Here is a 21177-nt window from a genome sequence, read left to right on the forward strand (position 1 = left end):
TACATGACTGAAAAGCTTTTATTTCTATTTATAAAAAAATGAGCTCACACACTAAACAGTCTGAAAATCCTCAGCCATGAAATAGGTTTCTGAATTTTAAAAACATTTAAAGAAAGCATGCGACTCAAAAAATTCAGAAGGGTAAAAATCACTTGGCGCCCAGGAGAAGGGAGATCTGTTTGAAGGCTACACACTCATCATTCGAGGTGCGATACTCATCGACATCAGTTCCTGGAAAAGGAGTTTGCATGCGTACGGCATTCTAACCAGAGAAATCTGAAAAAAAGGTTGACAAATATTAGTAAAAAATGTATTTTTCAATATTTAGGCACCAACCTCCCCATTAAAACTCCCAGGGCAGCTCTCACAATAATTAAAGGAACAAATGCAGCAGGACTCAATGTTGAAATCTGAAAAAAGCAACAGAAACGGGGTGCTAAATCCTCAGAAGAACTGAAAAAAACAGCTTCAGCGACATGCTGGAAAGCATGGGCAAATTTTTAAAAAGTGTTTGCCTGGTGCTGGGATGACAAAGTCAGCAGCACCAGGCAAGCATCCCTTAGGAAGGCAATCTATGTACATGGTGCCACCTGTGAGAAAGGGGTGGTGGCTGGGTGTGAAAGCTAACTTCAAGAGTGGGGCAATGTCTCCGATGGGCAGTCCTTCAGATATCAGGCTCCCAAGCCCTTTGAATTGCATCTGGATCACATACGGCAACATGCTGTAGGCATCTAATATGGAGCTTACCAAGGAGCAGTGGCCAGGTTCTGTCTGCCCAGGAAGGGCTGCAGCTACCGCCCCAGGCTTAGGGGATATAAGGCAATGCATGCTTCAGATTCCACTTGGACCACCAGAGAGTGCTGGTTCTGTCAGCAACCACCGGTTGCAAACCCTGATTCCTTATAGGCTACTATCCAGTATCCAAAACTGGCAGTGATCTACCACACCCTCCCATTGTCATTCTTCAGGAAGCCTTCCCTTCTCCCATGCCTATGAAGTCATTTAAGGTTATGAAATAAACATATAAAGGGATCTTTATTTCATAGAAATAATAATTAATTATTATTGTTGTTGTTGTATTTATACCACGCCCATCTGGCTGGGTTTCCCCAGCCACTCTGGGCGGCTTCCAACAGAATATTAAAATACAGTAGTCTATTAAACATTAAAAGCTTCCCTAAACAGGGCTGCCTTCAGATGTCTTCTAAAAGTCTGGTTGTAGTTTTTCTCTTTGACATCTGTATACATGTAGACAGATACAGTATTTATGTTTGGATATCATCATGACAGATCCAAACAGTTACTAGATAGACAAGTAACAAACAAGTGAGAAAAGTCAAACTATAGCCTGCCTTAGGGGAATGCAACCCTATCTAGAAGAGGCTGAACACCACATCCTGCTCTCGTAATTTCTATCGCATCTCAGCTGAGCTTCAATGGATTGGCCCTCACTCAGCACACTACTGATACACAGATACAACTTCGGCATTGCCTTGCTTCAATTTGGTGTGATCCAGAGTTGGGAGCCAGCAGTCAAGCATAGGGAAGCTGTGACCCTCCAACTAATGTAGGGCTACAGCTGCCAGTTGGGACCCAACTACAATCAGGAGCCCAACATCTGGAGGGCCAAAAGTTCCCCACCCCTGCACTAAGCAAACCCACCCAATGGACGGAATGCATCTCAAAACAAGGAAAGGTCCAAGTTAAGTTCTAAAATCTAACCTAGTACCTTAGGCGATGAGCATGCTACACACAGTGGAACCACAAGACATTCTTTGCACTGCTATGCTGCCCTGGGTTTCCCATGACCCTTATTAAACCCAGATGTAAGGCAATCGTGTGGAACAATGTAGTGAATAAGGGGTTTGCAGACAGCACAAAACAGACAGGGAAGGTTTTGGCGGAAGCAACAGATTTTGCAGAGGGTTTCGAAATGGCAGAAGGCCTGAAGGTGGGACCCAAAAGGATGAGAAAGGATTAAGCAGTGCTGTGTGCAGACTCTAAGGAGGGTGAGAGAGAAACAGGTATCTTTCCACGTACCTGTGTCTTATTACGGCAGCCTCTGCACTCGTAGGTGTGTGTCCTGGTGTTTGCTATTGCCATTAAGCCGCACAGGTTGCACACGTGAACCTGATATGGGTCTGATGCCTCAAACAATCTCTCTCGTAAGAACTGTGCTGCGCCGTGAGCAATCTGACAGTCTCTCTCCATTTCTCCAAAACGAAGGCCACCATCACTTTTTGGGGGCGGGGGGAGAGAGAAACAAGCTTGTTTAATTCCACATTTTTCTAAGCCAGAAGGCTAAGTTATACCCACACTGCCCTAAATACAATAAACTACTGGAGCAGAATCTAAGTGGACTGCCAAAAATAACCAAATCCAACTTTCTGGAGGAAGTTAAGAAATGAGGATTATTATTTTTTACAGAAGATGCTAAAAAAATGGTTGGGATTTTCTCAGGCTATCTGTGCTATGTATGAATGTTGTCTATGCAGGAAACAGCACAGGGGGAAATCAAAGGGACATTCAGCAATGATAAGATTCTGGATTGTAGGAAGTTCAGACAACCCAGTTCCCTGAGCTTTCAAAGCAATATTCTAGCCCTGATGTTGTGAATATATGCGTGAAAAATCTGTGGGCAAAGCTCGGGGGAAATTTCAGAAACTAAAAACATTGGCTTCTCCTGTGACGAGTAGAATATATTATGCAAAGTTGCAAAACCTGAAGAATTAAAAGAATGCTAAGTAAGTCGCGTCACTATACTTAATTTAAAGGTTGCAGAATTCAGCTTTTCTTGACACAGTGTTCGTGTTAACTTTTACGTAGGAGGGGAAATAGTGCAAAGCACGTCAAGGTCATCGGCTGCTTTACATGCAAACCAATTTAAGATTTATCTGCAAATGTTTTCTGCCCACAGAAGGTGACAATAACCAGCCAGGGTGCACCTATGCAACCTCCTTTCCAAAGACTTTCAAGTCAGTCCACAAAAATGACTAACCCCCCCCCCAAAAAAATTCCAAGCCCACCTCTACCAATGTCATTTGATTGTGTGAAAGAACAAGCCCTCTTACATTTTAGACAAGAGTCTGCGCCTGGCCACCTGCAAGGGATTCATGCTTATACCACAGGCAACTGAGAAAATGGCCTGTCATTTCATTTTAGACACCTGAGCCCATCTCCCTCCTCAGATTATGGTTTTTGAAAGGCAAGAACTACAGACCGACCCTTCATTGCTCCGGACAACATGTCATTAAGGCGCACATCTATTTCTTACCGGGATCGACCTTCCATGGGCTGCCTATTAAGGATCTGAATTGGCCCTCTTGCACGGGAATGGATTTTGTCATCTACCATGTGTTTTAACCGCTGGTAGTAAGTAGGGCCGATAAAGATCTGCGATGTGATTTTGCGGCCAGTGAAGCCATTGTACAAAACCTGGAGGGAAAGAACGAGACTTCGTGAACACCAAATCACAGGCAACGTGGCAGCACGGTTGAGCTCCTGTTGCCACTCAAGACCATGACGTACCTCATTTCCCCTCAGATGGTAGCCATAGTCAGACAGCAAGTTAGAAATCTTCTGCACGTTGACTGCATCATTGAAAGGTGTGGCGTCACCGATTTCTCCTTTATTTGCCGATACCTAAAAAGGGGAGGCAGGTAGTTTAACAGAGTACAGGCAGCTCCCAATTTATGCAGGGGTTACGCTCCAAGGCACAGCTTGTTTAAGTGAAATCTGACATATTTGAAACACCATCGAAAAAGCCTGCAAACACCCCACCATGCTGCTTTTTTGTGACTTTTCACGTCACTTCAATATTCCCCCGTTCTTACCTTCCCTTGCAGACATTCAATCAAGTGACCAATGGTCATACGTGAAGGGATGGCATGAGGATTGATGATTATATCGGGGGTGATACCTTCGCAGGTGAAAGGCATGTCCTAGACAGGAAAGGAAAATGGCACTTATAGCTGCTTTCTGTAAACATTTTATATATGTATACAGTCGTACCTTGGATCTCAAACGCCTTGCGACTCTTAACGTTTTGGTTCCTGAACACAGCAAACCTGGAAGTGAGTGTTCCGGTTTGCGAATGTTTTTTGGAAGCTGAACGTCCGACGCGGCTTCCACAGTTTACAATTGAGTGCAGGAAGCTCCTGCAGCCAATTGGAAACTGTGTCTTGGTTTTCAAAAGTTGAACGGGCTTCCGGAATGGATTCTGTTTGAGAACCAAGGTACGACTGTATATAATTCTGATTAATGCACATTTACTTGCTGTGAATCAACTGCTTTTTTGTACAGTGCACCAGGATTCTTAGACAAGCTGTAAAAATGGGTTTGTTCCACCAGGCTTTCAATCTGTTCTGAATTTCTGCTACTGTCCAGCTGTGCACTGACAATTCTGTTTTATGAACACTCAGTTTTTATCTTAAGTAACACTACATAGGGTTGCCCTTGAACATGATCCAGAAGTTTTTTATCTAGCTCAGAATTCTGCTGCCCTACACCTTTGACAGTGACTTGTTACAGGAAGCAAATTAAATTATCGTTTTTCAGCTGCACAGGCTTCCTGTGTATTTTTAAGAGCCAGTTACATACACTTTAAAGCCCTTAAATGGCTGAGGCCTAATGTCCTTGTGCACTGCCTCCTTTCGTACAAACATTCCTGCCCCCAAAGGAATATTTGATCTGTGTAGGGCCTTCTCTGTACTGCCACGGTTACAGAACGCTTTCCCCAGAGCGGCTCACAAAGAACTTGATTGGTCAAGCTTTTGGTTGCTTGTTGAACACCATAATTGTTGGCATCCGTCTGTCTCAAGAGACAATGGAATGTGCCTGTGGGGGTGATGTCAAACCACTGCATTAGCAGCACCAAAGTGACTTCCCTGGGGTGCAAGTCTGGGCAGTGTGAATGGAGATCCTGGGCTGGCTAGATTACAAGACCTCCATCTCGGCCTCACTGATGTGGTCCAGAGGAAAGCAGAGCAATACGTTTGGCACCAGCTTGGCTGCAAGAGTTGCAAAAAGGAGGCATACAAGGTGCCAACCAACCATCCTAGGTACTCCACTATGGGAGAAAAAAAATAGCTAAGGAGTAAACCTTACACAAATCCAAAGATATCCCAGAAGGCAGTAGAGATTTAGGAGCAGAGTTTTCCTTCTCCTAGATGAGTGACCTTTTCAGGTTGAAGACCAGCATTTTGAAATTATGATACATTAAGATCAGCAGAAGGGACCCTCTTGGTAGTTCCACCCCCCTCAGAAGCTAGGGGTGGTGGTGGTCTGGGACAAAGCATACCCTGAGGCAACCCCTGAGTTGCAGAACTCCCTTTGTACAGAGGTGTGCCTGACACCTTCACTAATAACAGTTTCCGAACACTGAAGATATACTATATTTTCCGTGCATAAGACGCCCCCATGTATAAGATGACCCCTATTTTTGGATCCCAAACTTAATTTTAAAAAGTTGGGGCGGTTTTTTTGGGAGGTTGTTAACATTGGGGGGGAGACCACCCTTGAATTGTTTTTCTTTTTTGGGGGGTCGCTGTTGCCAATCGCTCGCTCACTCAACATACCTTATTTTGGCCTAATTTTTTTAAAGCAAAAAACAGTCTCTTACACAGAAAAATACAGTACGTCTCCACCATGGCCTTTGAAGCTTGCAGTGTGTAGGTAATAAAGTAGGCAGGTAATAAATCAAAATAATGACAATAGCTTCAAATACAGATTTCTAAGCATGTTTCTCCCTTGCATCAAAAAAACAGGCTGCTTTTACCTCTTGTCTGTACTGGATTCCACAGGTACCTTTCTGCCCATGTCTGCTGGCAAACTTATCTCCAATTTGTGGGATTCTCACAGAGCGCACCTGGAGATAAAGAGGACAGTCCGTTACTCCAGAATTATGGCTTTATCATTAGCAAATGATCACGCATAACTCCTATGCTTACCCTAATTTTACAAAACTTGTATCCCTCCTGGTTCAAGGTAACCATGACCTGATCCACAATGCCCGTTTCGCTCGTGCGTAAGAAAGTGCTGCAGTCTCTCTTGGTGTAACGGCGGTTGGTGCTCTCCAGCTCGTCTTCGTTCTCGGGCAAAGTTACCGTCTTGCCGATGATGACGTCATCTCCCGAGACGCGCACGCCGGGTGCAATCAAGCCATCGTCGTCCAGTTTGTCATAGATGGCGTGCCTCATCCCTGGGGAAAACAAATGCACAACTTGCAACCCACCTAGCTGAACACAAGCATACCAGCACATCAAAGGCTTACAAAATCATCCCCCATCCCCAGTGATTTCTATATATATATATATACACAAAAATAGGTGCCGGTACTCACCATGAAGTTGTTAGAGCAAATGCCACACTCTTTAACAACAAAAAGAGGTGCCAGTACTGCACACCCCCGAGTACCCCCTAAAAAAAAGCACTGCCCCCACCCCAATTTTGGCTTCCTGCATGGTAAAAATATACGGCTGGATGGCTAAATCATACACAGCGCATGGCTGACCTTGGTTCTCTGCAATTTCAAGTAATCCCATAGTGCAATTCCTAAGTGTGGTTGTACTGCAGACCACCACATGTTCTTAAGGTGATTGGGTGGCCTTTGAGTTCAGCTTCGTCCTTTGAGGCCATGATCCAGCAAAGCCAGATGCATGCAGGGGAAAGAACCAGACATACTAATGGGGGAGGGGCTGTCACTTCCAGCACTGTCACTGTTATTTAGTTATGTTGCTGAACAGCTAGGTTAATGGGGTAAGATGTGCTAAGTTAAATTTTTAACATTTATGCTAAAGGGGGGGGGGGGCAACTCATCTGTTTCACCCAAATTTGTGATCTCAAAGAAACCATCCCTAGGAAGCATTTAATCTGTATGAAGTGTATTTGCATTGCCTATCACACCAGTGCAATATAAACCCAGGTTAACTAGTTTAAAATCTAATCTGTCGTTACAAGGGATAACATACAAAAAACAACAACCCAGTAGTTCCTTTCCCTGCAAGAGAATGTGCAAGAACATAAAGGGGAAGTTGCATCGCTCTTTTTGATTTATAAAGACACAGGGGAATCAAAGTTTTGAGCAGCAACCTGTCGGCCTGGTTCTCAAGAATCCTTGTTTATTCTTACCTTGACACGTTTCACGAGTAGGTTTCTCAAACACTTCCTCTTGGTCAAATCCTTTCTTGGACTCTTGCTCTTTGTAAGAACGATAGAATACAGATCTGAAGGGGGAGGGGAATGAAAAAGGCCTCAAATCCAAACCCAAGACCACTCTTCCAATTCAAGCAATATTTCAAACAGATACGGTACAGGGTGTGCCTCAGTCAAGAATAGGATGCAATACTGAGGGAAACAGCTGAAGCAGTCCTATTAAGAGTCGGCAACTAGAAGCCCCTTGGCTAAATCCACCCCACAGTCAATTAGAGGTGAAAGGTGTGGAAAACAAAATGTATTGTTAGGTTAGTGGGGGTGGGGCAGAGGTTGCAATAAAAGCCTACCACCCCCCTTGCAGCCTTCTCAAAGAGGTTATTTCAAGAAAACTAGCTGCCGACAAGGGACTTCCAGGGAACTTATTGATTTAAGGCAATGCCACAAGAGACATTTCCCTGCTGAGAATTGCAAAGGCCTCCTGGCACTGGGAAAATGAGCTCTCCTCCTCAGGAAGTACCAAGCACATTTTTGATGCAAGCCTTCATCATTAAAAACATTCAGCCAACCAGGAGTCTGCCCTCACACAATATGGCCTGCATGAAAACATAAAGGTCAATGTGACAACTTCACATGTTTTCACTCATCAGTTATCTGCCTACTGCGGTGGTTTTTGAACTGTGATCTGGAGCATTCTGGGCTTCCTTTTAAGTATATATGAGGGGAAAGTTGCAGAAGCAGATTGCCATGATAGATATCTTGCATGCCACTGCTGATTTAGGGGAGAGTTGAACACTATCTTCTGAGGCACACTCTATCCTCTGCTGAGCGAGACCTAACAAATCTGGTCAGCATCCCTCATGTCCCAAGACTGCCTACCAGGATATACCACTGCAGTATCAGCCGCGCAGGGAAGCATGTGTGTACACACAATTGGCAAGTGGTCCTTGGCAGATCTATTCAAAAACTGTTCTCTGGAGGTGCAAAGTCTGAAAGCCACTGTCCTATTGCAATTACACTTCCCATGCATGAAACTGCAGAACACCACTTGAGAATTAATCACAGTCGTACCTTGTTTGATGAACGCCTTGCGAGTTGAACGTTTTAGCTCCCGAACGGAGCAAACCCGGAAGTGAGTGTTCTGGTTTGGAAACGTTCTCTGGAACCCGAACGTCCAACACGGCTTATGCGGCTTCCAATTTGTCTGCAGGAGCATCCTGCAGCCAATCGGAAGCCTCACCTTGGTTTCCGAATGTTTTGGAAGTCAAACGGACTTCCGGAATGGATTCTGTTTGACTTCCGAGGTACGACTGAAATTAGATTTATATACCACCCCTTCATGGTACGATCTCATGGTGGTTCACAGGATAAAATTCAGTATAAAAACAAGTAAATAATTAAAACAAAAGAGCAAAATAATAACACACACACACACACACACACAGACACACACACCCTTCCCACAAACACATTTAAAAGGCTACAGAATATTAACCAGCCAAAGGCCTGATTGAAGAGGAACGTTTTCACTTGGCACCTAAGAATATATAATGAAGGTGCCAGGCAAACGTCCACGGGGAGAGCATTGCACAAACGGGGAGCCACTACAGAGAAGGCCCATTCTCATGTTGCCACCCTCGGGATGTCTCGAGGAGGAGGCAAATAAAGGAGGGCCTCAGAAGATGATCTCAGGGTCTGAGACGGTTTATATAGGGAGAGGCAATCCTTGAGGTCTTTATCCTAAAGGACTGCCTCATACAGAAGTCTAAGTCAAGTAGGTCAGACCTGAAGAAGCCCCTATCGACTGCCGAACGGTTCATGATGACAGAGTCTTCTTGGTTATATCCAGTATATGAAGCTATGGCCACAATAGAGTTGATGCCTGTAGGAGAGATTCAAGAGCACGACTCGGTCATCACACATCACAACTTCTCCATCTTGTATTGTAATCAATTGGCATTTCTATTATCATGTACCCAGAAACAAGAATGTCAATACAAAATACAAGCACATGGCAGGTGTGTGGAAGTGATTTCTTAAACCTCTCTAGTGACTCCTTGTGGTGAATCCTGGCAATGCTGTTATGTAACAGGAACCTCATTTTGGTGAGGTGCAGGCATTTCAAGCAAAGTATTTTGTTTGTAGTGGCCTCTCAAATGTTCCTCCTGCCCCTCTGCAACTGCTTTCCGCTCACTACATCCTGTGCAAGTGAACGAACAATTATGCCTGTGTTCTTCATAGGAGATGGTCCATTGTGAGCCTAATAATCCGTATTTCTGGTCTGGCTAAGAAGAGTACAGTTGGAATTCTAGAAATACCTTGCGCTTGCTGAAAAGCTGGGAAACCACCACCTTGGTGGGATGCAATAAGGAAAGTACAAGCAAGGAGAAGCAAAAACTAATGCCCAAAAGTATGGGCCCGAACAAGAAAAATTATCTTGAGGAATGCTCCTAAGGAGCACTGATATCAGTTGGCTTCATGACTACGCAATAGCCAAAGAGCACTCTGACCCAACATGCGTACTGGGTATAGAACACCCCACACCAAGGGAATAGCCCCCTCCCCAAGTTGTTTTATATTATGTTCTGACTGTAGGTGGAAGCGTAGTTTTCGTGTCAGGGCAATTTGACATGAAAACATCAGAAACATGTTGCGAAACTGGGAAGGAGAAAAACCACCACCTCTTTGCAAGACAGTTCGCAAAGGACTATCCTCTTCCACCAGCCGAGGCAAATCTTCCTGCTGCAGCAGGAACAGCTTGTACAGTTGGGCTCTGTCACTGCCAAACCACTTTTGCCCCACTCAGGTAAGGGCCAAGGGGCCGTCTTATCTCTCAAAGTGTCCCTCCCTGTGATCAGGGTTCCGAGTACTAAATTTCAGAAGCAGTGCAAAGAAGTTTCAGAAGAGGACCTTGTAAACATACCTGCCGGCAACTCTCTGAATCGCAGGTATTCCATAGAGCGGGTTGTTACAAGGGGTTTCTGAGGATAATACAGGACATGGGCAAGGGTATCCATACGGACATGGAAGTTGGTAATGTAAACACCCATAGCCTGTTTCCCCATAGCAGACTGGTATGTGTTCCTAGGAGACTATAAAGGTAAAAGAAGATAATTAAGATGGAAAACATAATTGCAGGTTTTTAAAAAATATTTGCACACACAAGCAGATCTTACATATTCTGCCATGGTCCAGTGATAAAACTTTTTATTGTCTAAAGGTAAAGGTACCCCTGCCCGTACGGGCCAGTCTTGACAGACTCTGGGGTTGTGTGCTCATCTCACTCAAGAGGCCGGGAGCCAGCGCTGTCCGCAGACACTTCCGGGTCACGTGGCCAGCGTGACAAAGCTGCTCTGGCAAGCCAGAGCCGTACACAGAAACACCGTTTACCTTCCCGCTAGTAAGCGGTCCCTATTTATCTACTTGCACCCGGGGGTGCTTTCGAACTGCTAGGTTGGCAGGCGCTGGGACCGAGCAACGGGAGCGCACCCTGCTGCGGGGATTCGAACCGCCGACCATGCGATCGGCAAGTCCTAGGCGCTGAGGTTTAACCCACAGCGCCACCCGCGTCCCCTTTTATTGTCTACCTTATAACAAATTCTACAAACCTGGTTGTGATCAGGAAACGGGATAATCGATGCGCAGACGCCTAGGATCATGGATGGGTGAATCTCACAGTGGGTGTAGGTTGAACAGTAGGCAACGCCTTTCTCCTGCAAGTCATCCGGAGTCATGGCCAGCATGACAGTCTCCTCTTCTAGGGTGTCAATGTATTCTACTACACCACTGGCCACCAGATCCTGCCAGCTTTAAAAAAGAAAAAAAAAAGGCCTCGTTTATTTTAGGTCCAAATATCTGATTTTATATCAAGCAAGTGTTGTCCATTTGCAACTGGTGAACTTAGAATCCTAGAGTTGGAAAAGACCCTGAGGCTCATCTAGTTGGGAATATGCAGCCATCCCATACGGGGATCAAACTTACAAACCTCGGCATTATCAGCAGCACACTCTACCCAACAGAGCTATCCAGTTTTCATTTAATGCAACTGCAAATCTTTCACCACCTTCAGGACTTAGAATAAATGAGCAGCGTTGATGCAATTTTGAAGCCCTTATGCCCATTTACACGGAATGCTGTAACACACAATCGACTCCGCCAGAAGCACTAATTCGGTAACGGATGTTCACTGGCAAATAATCTTTTCAGCTGGTGTGCTACAGCATATTGCCTCCTCCACCATGAACAGCACCGTTTCACAAATGCTGGTGGTGAAGCACGAGACATGCGCACTGTCCCTTAAGAGAAATGCGATAGGAATAGAAGCACCGTGCAAAGTTTCCCACCTGTAGTTGTTATATTCACGCTCTTTCAGCTGGTCGATATGCCTCTTCTTCAGCAGCAGCTTTTGCTTTTCCACAATTAGAAGTGGGCGGCAAATCCTGCCAGCATCGGTGTAAATGCGAATTTCCCGCTCCCTGATATCCCTGATCATGGACACCTATATGAGAAAGCATAATGCTCAGAAACAATGGTAGGAGAATGGCAAATGTTTAGCATAGCCTATGCCAACCTGATACTCCCAAGATGTTTTAAACTACAATTCCCATCAGCCCCAGACAGCTCAACCAATGATCAGGGATGATGGGAACTGAAGAGAAAAAGATCTGGAGGGTACCAGGTTGTGGAGAAGCGATTTATTACATGCAAAAGAGTGCTTGAACTGGCTATTCTGAGTTTTAAACGGATTCAGCGGATTCAGCAAGCCAGGTATTAACAATCTCTACCTGAAATATAGCAGCAAGTCAATGAATATTCCAGTTATTGTGTTCCACTTGGTAGAGCAATATTATGACCCAATATCTACCTCCGACACAATGATGTCCATCTGACGCCGCAGTTTCCTTAGTGTGTTCATGAGCTGCTCCGGGTCCTTGTGTATCCCAACCCAACAGCCGTTCACAAAGATCTTTGTAGCACTTCAGAAAAGAAGAAAAGGGTTTTGAGAACGTTGTCCTAGATTGAACCATATGGACATTATCAATACTGAAACATCATTTTCACACTTACTCTGCAATAGCTGCTGGAGAGATTTCTTCTAAGTTTTCCATACTCCATTCTTCTAAAAATTCCAGAATTGGGGATGGCTGAGACCCCACAGAGATATATGCCATTAGGGCTAGGTTCTTTACAAGCCCCACAGCATGACCCTAAGGACACATGGGAGTCGGTTATTTTTTACACCGGCATCTCTTTAAGACCATGTGCAGATTTCATGAAATTCCTAAGGCACAAAAGTTCTGAATTGAAAACTTTCTTTATGGACATGTTCATATCAACCCTTTCCGCTGAGAAATTCTACAGCACCCAGGTCTCCCCAAAGACTTGAGGCATGTATAAACTAAGGATAGTTCTCAAACCTGCCTACCACTCCATTGTGCAAATGAGAAGATTGAACATAGGACACTCCTGTTTTCAGACAGGGGACTTTCACAACCCTACCTGGAGATAACAGAAGCTGGAACCGAGACCTTCTGAATGAAAAAGCATGTGCTGTTGTTATATTTGTAACCTGCCTATCTGGCTGGGTTTCCCCAGCCACTCTGGGCGGCTTCCAACACATATGAAACATACCGTATTTTTCGCTCTATAACACGCACTCGACCATAACATGCACATAGTTTTTAGAGGAGAAAAATCCGTAGGCATGCCACCCGTAGGCATTCCCTCCATAACACGCACAGACATTTCCCCTTACTTTTTAGGAGGAAAAAAGTGAGTGTTATGGTGCAAAAAAATACGGTAATACTGTAAAACATCAAACATTAAAAACTTCCCAATACAGGGCTGCCTTCAGAGGTCTTCTAAAATTCGTGCAGTTGTCTATCTCCTTGACATCTGATGGGAGGGCGTTACACAAGGTGGGTGCCACTGCCGAGAAGGCCCTCTGCCGGGTTCCCTTGCAACTTCCCTTCTCGCAATGAGGGAACCCCCAGAAGGCCCTCTGTGCTGGATCTGTGTCTGGGCTGGACGATGGGGGTGGAGACGCTCCTTCAGGCCGAGGCAGTTTAGAGCTTTAAAGGTCAGCACCAACACTTTGAATTGTTCTTGGGAACATACTGGGAGCCTAATAAGCTTATGAGAAGCACAAGGGCTTCCTAAATTGCTTTCCCCTAAACCACCGGCTTTATCAAATTTCTTTATGAAGTCTAAAAATGAAACCAACTGCCATTGCAAAGACATAGATGAAAAACACTGAAGCACACGGAATGCTTTGTTTTCAATCCTATCTCCGCATTACCTCTGGTGTTTCGGCAGGACAAATCATTCCCCACAAGGTGTTGTGCAGTTGTCTGGGCTTTGCTAGTTTGCCATCTCTGCCAATAGGGGAATTCAAACGACGTAAGTGGGAAAGCGTAGATGCAAAGGTGAGACGGTTCAATACCTTCAGAGGTGCAACAAGAGGACATTTTTAGGCTTCCTCACGAGATCCAGGAATATACCACATATCAATACTGCCAAGGGCTAAATATCCAGTTACTAAAATTGAAAGTTACATAGAATCCTAGAGTTGGAAGGGACCCTGAGGATTATTTAGTCCAACCCCCTGCAATGCAGAAGCGTGCAGCTGTCCTGTATGGGGATTAAACCTGCAACCTTGGCGTTATCAGCACCATGCTCTAACCAACTGAGTTATCGTACAGTTAATGAACATTCAATTACAACATTTAGCGTGACTCCAGCATGGCAATTTACTAAGAGTTCAATTCAGACCTGGCAAGCAGCCAGGGTGCATCTGACGCTACAGTAAAGCAAGTGTAGATCTAGAAGGAGCACAGTGGAAGAGTGAGATCTGCTCCCTTGCTGTCCTCAACCTTTTTCTTAGCTCTCATGCCCAAAATGTCATATTCCCTTTGCTCACAACCCATAGCCACCCACAACTGCTCTCTTGCAGAAAAGATAACTTTTCCTCTCAGGTCAAGGCCCCATATGACCTTCCAGCTGTTTCACTTTGATTCCTTAAGGCCAAGGGCGAAGAAGGACAAAAAAAAAAGGTCAAACAAGGCAGATTTCAGTGAGACCCCTAAAATAATCTGATCAAGTTAGAGGGGTTCAGATACAAATGGCATGTTTACCTGCAACACACACAGCCTCATGAGATAGATTGAACACTTACTTGAGATACTCCAGCTCTGGCCTGGTGAGCTTTCTTCTGGTCTCCCCAGTTCCCTGTAGCTAATGAGTATTTCAAGCCATCCGATATAATCCTGGTTTTAATAGCCAGCTCCAAGTTAAAATCTTTCCCTCTGTCAATAAATTTTTGTGCATATATTCTAACTTCTTTCAGCAGGTTCTTAAACATTCTGTAGAAAAAGAAATCAGAAAAAAATCAGTTGTAGGGAGACGGGACCAGCTTTCCCCATAAAACCTTTTGGAAAAACCTTTGAACATACATTATCAGTGATAAATAACAATAAGAACTTGTTGCACTCACCCTCTGAACAGGAAAGCGAGCAGGGGGCCTGCAAGGTCAAGCCGCTTGTTGCCATAGTGATCTCTGTCATCCAGCTCCCTTCTCCCTAAAGCTGCCAGGAGAAGCCTATGAACCATGTACCTAACAAAATATGCAGGTTATTTAACAGGAGTTGGGCATTCAGATTTCTGGGACAAAAAGAGGACATTAAGCTATTTTTAAATTACATCACACGTTATCAACACTTTATATCCACACATTATATACCTAAGACGTTTGGGAAAAATGAACTTGTAAATATTTCCTAAAATATTTGTTTTTATTATTTATTATAATAAATATTTATTATTATTTATTATGCTGATTTATTACTGTAATCAAGAATATTGCTATAGGCTTCTGTCTTCATTTTTTAACCCTCATCTAAATAATGTGCAAGTAAGTTCCCACAGGCAGACTGTGTATATTTACATACCCGAGAAAGTAAGCTTTTTTGGTTTCACAGAAGTCACTGACACCGACATGCGGAAGCATCTCTTTCTGCAAAACTTCTTTTGCATACTTGATTCTTTTCTCCTTGGTGACTCCTGGCTTTGCGCCTCTTGAGCCGATGAAGTTCAGCGCGACATTCTGTTCCTGGATGACGAACGCTTCATCCAATGAAGGCTTAACCTATCATATATATTAAAAAGACAGTGTTGTCAGGGTTGAGGAGCTTCCTGAAGTCAGCATTAAAGTTAGATGTCAGATACAGTTGTAACCTTGGATCTCGAACGCCTTGGCTCCCGAACAAATCGGCTCCTGAACGATCGAAACTCGGAAGTGAGTGTTCTGGTTTTCGAAAGTTCTTTTGGAGGCCGAATGTCTGACGGGGCTTCCACAGCTTCCAGTTGGCTGCAGGAGCTTCCTGCAGCCAATCAGAAGCCATGCTTTGGTTTTCAAACATTTTGGAAGTCGAATGGACTTCCGGAATGGAGTCCATTCTACTTCCAAGGTATGACTGTACTGGCAAGCAGACATTACAGAATTAGGTGGTAAAAGTAAAACTGAGTGCAACCAATTTTGCATGCTGGGTTCCATTACATAAGGTTTCTGAATATACGTGTAGCTCTATGTCACAGATCAATATAAAAAAATCAAGATATTACCATTTCCATCATCTCAGGATCTTCAAAGTCATAAATTATATGTTCCAGTATATCTCTGTCAGACACAAAACCAAGTGCGCGGAAAACGATAATAATGGGGACTTCCTGCTTGATGTAGGGCAAAGTTGCCACAATACGTTGACCTATGGCACTCTTCTTTGCACCCTGGATATAAAAACAGATTTTCAAGGCATTTGTCTTCGAAGAGCAAATATTTATTAGTTTATTCATTTCAAATATATTGTTTTCAGCAAAGGTTAAAGCCCATACGATCCAGAACAGGATACATTTCAAAAACCTCTTTACTCCAATGGTACAAACCACTGCTGCAATACTAAGGTTTACATCATTTCTAATTGATCCTTCAGAACTATGAACAGGTGACTCAGTAACTTGAAAAGCCCACAGTTAAAGAACCCTGCAACTAGTTCTGTAAGCCCAATGGGATTTTGGACATGATTATTGAACAGATCCTTATGTTGCGTAGAAAACTGCTTTTGGGATGATTTTTAAAGCAGTTTATGATAAGGCATCTATATATATATAAAAGAGAAAGGAGTCAAAATTCCACTGAGCATGTGCAAGGACTACAAAACAATTATTTAAAAAAATTATCACACATTGGGCTGTAAATACAAAGTACTTTGGGACAAATTAAGTTCAATAACATTTTTTTTTCTTGTTAAAATTAATGGGCCTCTCAGATCCTAACCATGTTTATTTGGCAAACCCCTGCAATTTAAATGCTGCTTAATTCCAAGTAAACATGACTAGGACAGGTCTGTAGATCAAAATGCAAACTCAGATTCTCATTCCTGTTTCCCTAATTCTGAGGAGGAACTCCACCACTCGTCTCCTTCCCAATGTGCAAACAAAAGTTCACCATCAAGGTGGGAAGGGAGAGGACGGAAGAGGTACAGAGTAATGCAAGACTGTAGATGTATATGTACAATTCACGGATGGTCAGAACTTTTAGCTGCCAAAAATAAACAGAGTTTCAGATGGCCACTGGTTGCTAGTATTAAACTATTACTAGTATTAAACTAACTGGCGAGGGGAGGGGGAGAAACAGGAGAGAAACCCACTGCCTTGCCAAACACAACAGAGGATAGGAGTCATAAGAGCATTTGTAGTTTGCTTGACAGTTGCTTATGTCTTCTTAAGGGGCTCCACTTTGGGAACCACAGCCATTAGGCAGACTTCTTACCCTCTTGCAATCCCAAGATTTAGGCCAAATTGCTTACCTGGCCGCCTCTGGCCAGCATGCTGACCCAAATCGTACTTGTGGGCCGAGAAGAATTTTCCAGGCAAGACCTGCACTCTCCGGTGTAGGCGTATTTGGAATCTTTCTTTGCAAACACATATACGGTATTTGTAGCCATCTTCTCTTGAGCAATCAGAACCTGTTTGGGGAATGAGCAAGAACAAAGATGTAGCTCGTTTTAGAGTCCACTTTTGTAACATTAACGTTGGCTGTCAAACACATGACATTGGACCAAGGAGACCTGGATTCAGGTAGGTAGCCATGTTTGTCTGGTGCAGACAAAATAAAAGAATAAAAAATTCTCCAGTAGCACCTTAGAGACCAACTAAATTTGTTCTGGGTATAAATTTTCGTGGGCATGCACACTTCTTCAGATACACTTCTTCAGGTATCTGAAGAAGTGTGTATGCACACGAAAGCTTATACCCAGAACAAACTTAGTTGGTCTCTAAGGTGCTACTGGACAATTTTTAAATTTTTTATTTATTTCAAGGAGACCTGGGCGCTCTCTATTCAGCAATGAAGCATTCACCATGTGCCCCCCCAAGGTAAACAAAATCAACCCCATTAGATTACAATCAACTATTAAGATTACAAGAAAGGAGGTCTATGGGACTTCATTCTTGACATTTCTTACATATAATAAAAGGGTAAGGTTGTCGACATGCAGCAGTTCATTTGACTGCTGACAGGTGGCACTGTGAACTACACCATGACAACCGCCTTGTGAAAGCTGCTGGACCACTGCAGCAGCGTTGGAGGGTGAGGAGAAGGGCAGCAGAGGAAGGAATCTGGGGTGGGCAGCTCACGTGAACCACAAAGGAACAGCTCTAAGGAGAGAGGGGCAGGTTTGGTGAGGTGCAACATGGGGATAATATTGACAGGAGGTAGATGGGGTTGGTGAGCAAAGATGAAGATGGGGTGAAGCTACCGTGTACCAAATGCATGGAATTTTCTGTGCAAGTCATTTTTTCATGTGAATTCCTAATTCTTACCTTTTCTGATCCATTAATAATGAAATAGCCACCAGGGTCAAGAGGGCATTCGTTCAGCTCACAAAGATCACGGTCTGTTAAGCCATTTAATAAGCAGTAGGTGGATCGCAGCATGATAGGAATTTTGCCTATGAAAGTTTTCTGATGCTGCGTCTGCAACTGATCCTCTCCTTCCTTAATAACTGTCTTCGTTATGTCCACATACAACGGAGCAGAATACCTTTGAAAGAGAAATTGTCATGCTTCAATGGAAAAAAATTAAATATTAATTAAATGTTAAATAAAGATGAGTTTTTTTGCCAAGTAGTTGGGAATTTGAACTAGAAATACCGGTAGCTCTACAAATTTAGCCCAGGATTTTTTGGTTGTTGTTTTTTTGTGCTACTGTATTTCAGGCATTGCTACAACTGAGGTTTCACCATATATCATCACTAATAACAGAAGTCGATATTGCTTACGTAAGGTTTCGCAGCCTGGCTTCATTTGGCATCATAGGTGATGGGGCACCATCTCTTTCCCAATGTGTAGGCTTGGAGAGATAAATTTGCTCAAATTTCAAAAGGTAGCGTGGCTGAAAGTAACACAAGGCTTCATTTAGAAATTCTATACAATGAGAAGTGACAACTTTCATAGGACAGGATTTGGAATGCCTGACTTACACCTTACTTTGAATTATTATTATTATTAAAATTAACATGATAAGACTGGCTCTTACTGGCTCTTCCACTTCTCCTGTAGCGTGTTGAGCTTCTGCTTGCAGATCAATTGGTGGCGCATCTTCAACAATTCTCTGCACAGACATCTGAATGAATTCATCAAAAGAATCTAGCTGCTGTCGGACCAGGCCTTTTTCATCAAAATAGGAACTTTGGAAGGTAATTTGTGAGAATGAACAATTTAGTATAAGATCAAAAACAAGAATTCTGAAGTAAAAAGCAGATTGCTTTCATTCTTAGATTCCCGTGTGTATCATACCATCTAAAATGTTTACGCAACTGGTATTAATTTAAAAATCTGCTGACAGGTTTTAATCAAATAATGCAAATGATTAATTGATAAAAAATTAAATCTTTAATTATCATTTGTATGAAAATTCAAGTTCTCTTACCTTTAATTCTCCTAGAACAACTCTCAGATAAATTTCCTGGCTGAATACCCGCTATAAGACAGAATGTTTTATGTCCCTTTGGACTGGAGGTAAGAAGGGAGGATCTTCGTTAAAAATATGTAGCATAAGGAGGTTATGCTGGGGAAAGTGAGCTTATACTGCATCATCCAGCCAAGTACTGTATATTCTGACTGGCAGCAGCTTTCCAAGGTCTCAAGCATAGGTCTTTCCCAATCCTGCTTTTACCAGAAAAGTGAGGGATGGAACCTGAGACCTTCTGCAAGAATAGCATTTGTTCCATGTTCAGTTACTGATCTATGGGAAGAATGAGCTTTTACTTTTTAGCTGCTTCTGGCAGAACAAACCAAAAGATGAAAGGAATGAGAATGTGACCAGAAAGGACGATCTGAAGACAATTACGCTAACAAGTAAGCAACATCTGTGGGTCTGGCAAGTGGCTCTTGCCCATTCATACAATGCAGCAAGCATTCAGTGGCATCTTACTTGTAGATAAGCCTCAAGAGATTTAGGCACAGCTGCACTTGGTAGGAAAAAAATAGTAGAATAAAGATTGAAGGAAGTGAATGAAAAAAGTGATCAGACAGATGCTCAATATCAGGAGATTTGGGAGCATTCATTTCAAGTGTACAGTGAAAGTCTAACCTTTAACACTATGTTTAGCAATAAAGTGATTTTTCAAAGAACAGAATAAAATAATTCTAAACACGTATGCCATATTCTTCTGAATTTCAGTGAGACTATAAAAAGTGTTTCGACTTTGGCTAAATCAGAACCGTTGTATTTTCCATTTGGAAAGTTACCTGATCACAATCCAGCATGCTTCCTGCCACAAATCTGGAGTGATTTCATCATCGTCCTCATCATATTGCATATCTGCAAAACAAATATTTTCATGGAATAGTATGTCGTTCCTTTTAAGAGTTTTCACCAAATGGCTCATTTATGAAAAGTGCTTATTTCCAAACTCCCTGACTGATAAACCCCGACTCCAGTCCTGCTCTGTGAGCCTTAGGGAGACTGAACCTGGTCTAAGGGTTTACTCTGGCATCCCTCCTGCACAACAGGGGTGTGTGTGTGTGTGTGTGTGTGTGTGTCTGTCTGTGTGTGTGGCAGAGATCTGCCTGAGATTCTGCAAGTGGTTCATGGCATGTTCTACTTCCACTATCTGATCCAGCTGGAGTCTTCTTAACGGATAACCCCTCAAAAAAACCCACATTATTATGAAGCAGGCTGAAGAGATGTCATAAGCCTTGATTCCTCTCCTCTATAGTCACAGCTGGGATTACCTTTCAGAGCTAAGAAAGACATTAGACCCTCCCTCAAGAAACCCCAACCGCCCCATAGACAGATGAAGGACCCCCCCCCCCAGGTCTGCTTTCCCTGTGTGGGACCTCACCTTCATCCGCGTCATACATCTTGGCGAAGGCGACTCACAGAACGTCACTAAACCAAAATGCAGGAAACTGAGGGGACGGAAGGCGAGACCCGAGCAGCGCGCGAGCTCCTTTCTGAGAGAAAGAACGAAACGCAGCCGAAAATTAGGAGCACTTGCTTAGGACTGCGCCTGCGCACAAGCTCTCATTCCAACCCCCTGCCGGCGCGCGGCCACTTCCTTTCGGCCTCCAAAACGTCACTTCCGCTCGCGCTGCACTGCGCGCGCAATCTTCCTGGCCCCTCCCACCCTCTCTTCCGCCCCTCCCCAATATAGTTAAGAGGATGGGGGTCTCTGAAGAGGTTTTGCGCCTGCGCAGAGGGCCCCATCGGCCTTTCAGATACGTAAATTACAAGTCATAGAATTGTAGAGTTGGAAGGGATCCCAAGGGTCATCTAGTCCAACCCCCCGCCCCTGCAATGCAGGAATCTCAGATAAACTGTCCTTTTTATTTAACATTTTATTTTATAAATGCATAGGCTGTGAGCTGCCGTGAGAACTTCGAATGAAGGGCGGTAAAAAAAACACAACCATTTTACTGTATATGGAAGAGGGCGGTACCCCGCCCTCCTCCGACGACGCGCGCTCA

At 43.7% G+C, this 21177-nt stretch overlaps 2 protein-coding genes across 2 annotated transcripts in view; one reads left to right on the forward strand and one right to left on the reverse strand.

The window, feature by feature from the left end:
• SRP72 (signal recognition particle 72) overlaps window positions 1–21177 on the forward strand; it is a 216911-nt gene that overhangs the window by 100852 nt on the left and 94882 nt on the right. The window lies entirely within an intron of this gene.
• Window positions 3–20747, reverse strand: POLR2B (RNA polymerase II subunit B). Its single transcript, XM_081176192.1, has 25 exons — window positions 20553–20747; window positions 19957–20029; window positions 18743–18893; window positions 18486–18598; window positions 18028–18247; window positions 17013–17171; window positions 15769–15933; window positions 15096–15292; window positions 14642–14761; window positions 14324–14510; window positions 13448–13591; window positions 12217–12356; window positions 12014–12125; window positions 11493–11647; window positions 10758–10956; window positions 10073–10241; window positions 8935–9031; window positions 7129–7223; window positions 5949–6199; window positions 5777–5866; window positions 3834–3941; window positions 3529–3642; window positions 3275–3435; window positions 2041–2236; window positions 3–276 (listed from the first exon to the last, which is right to left on the reverse strand). Exons 1-25 carry the CDS (start codon window positions 20569–20571, stop codon window positions 187–189), a joined length of 3525 nt encoding a protein of 1174 aa, XP_081032318.1. The 5' UTR covers window positions 20572–20747; the 3' UTR covers window positions 3–186.

The sequence above is a fragment of the Podarcis bocagei genome (genome assembly GCF_964188305.1).
Source record: "Podarcis bocagei genome assembly, chromosome: 17".
Classification (NCBI taxonomy): domain Eukaryota; kingdom Metazoa; phylum Chordata; class Lepidosauria; order Squamata; family Lacertidae; genus Podarcis; species Podarcis bocagei.

Coding starts and splice junctions, on each gene's coding strand:
- POLR2B (XM_081176192.1), bottom strand. Junction 18,248..18,485: donor GCCAGGCTGCGAAACCTTAC/GTAAGCAATATC, acceptor TCTCTTTCAAAG/GTATTCTGCTCCGTTGTATG. Junction 15,934..17,012: donor TGCTGGCCAGAGGCGGCCAG/GTAAGCAATTTG, acceptor TTTTATATCCAG/GGTGCAAAGAAGAGTGCCAT.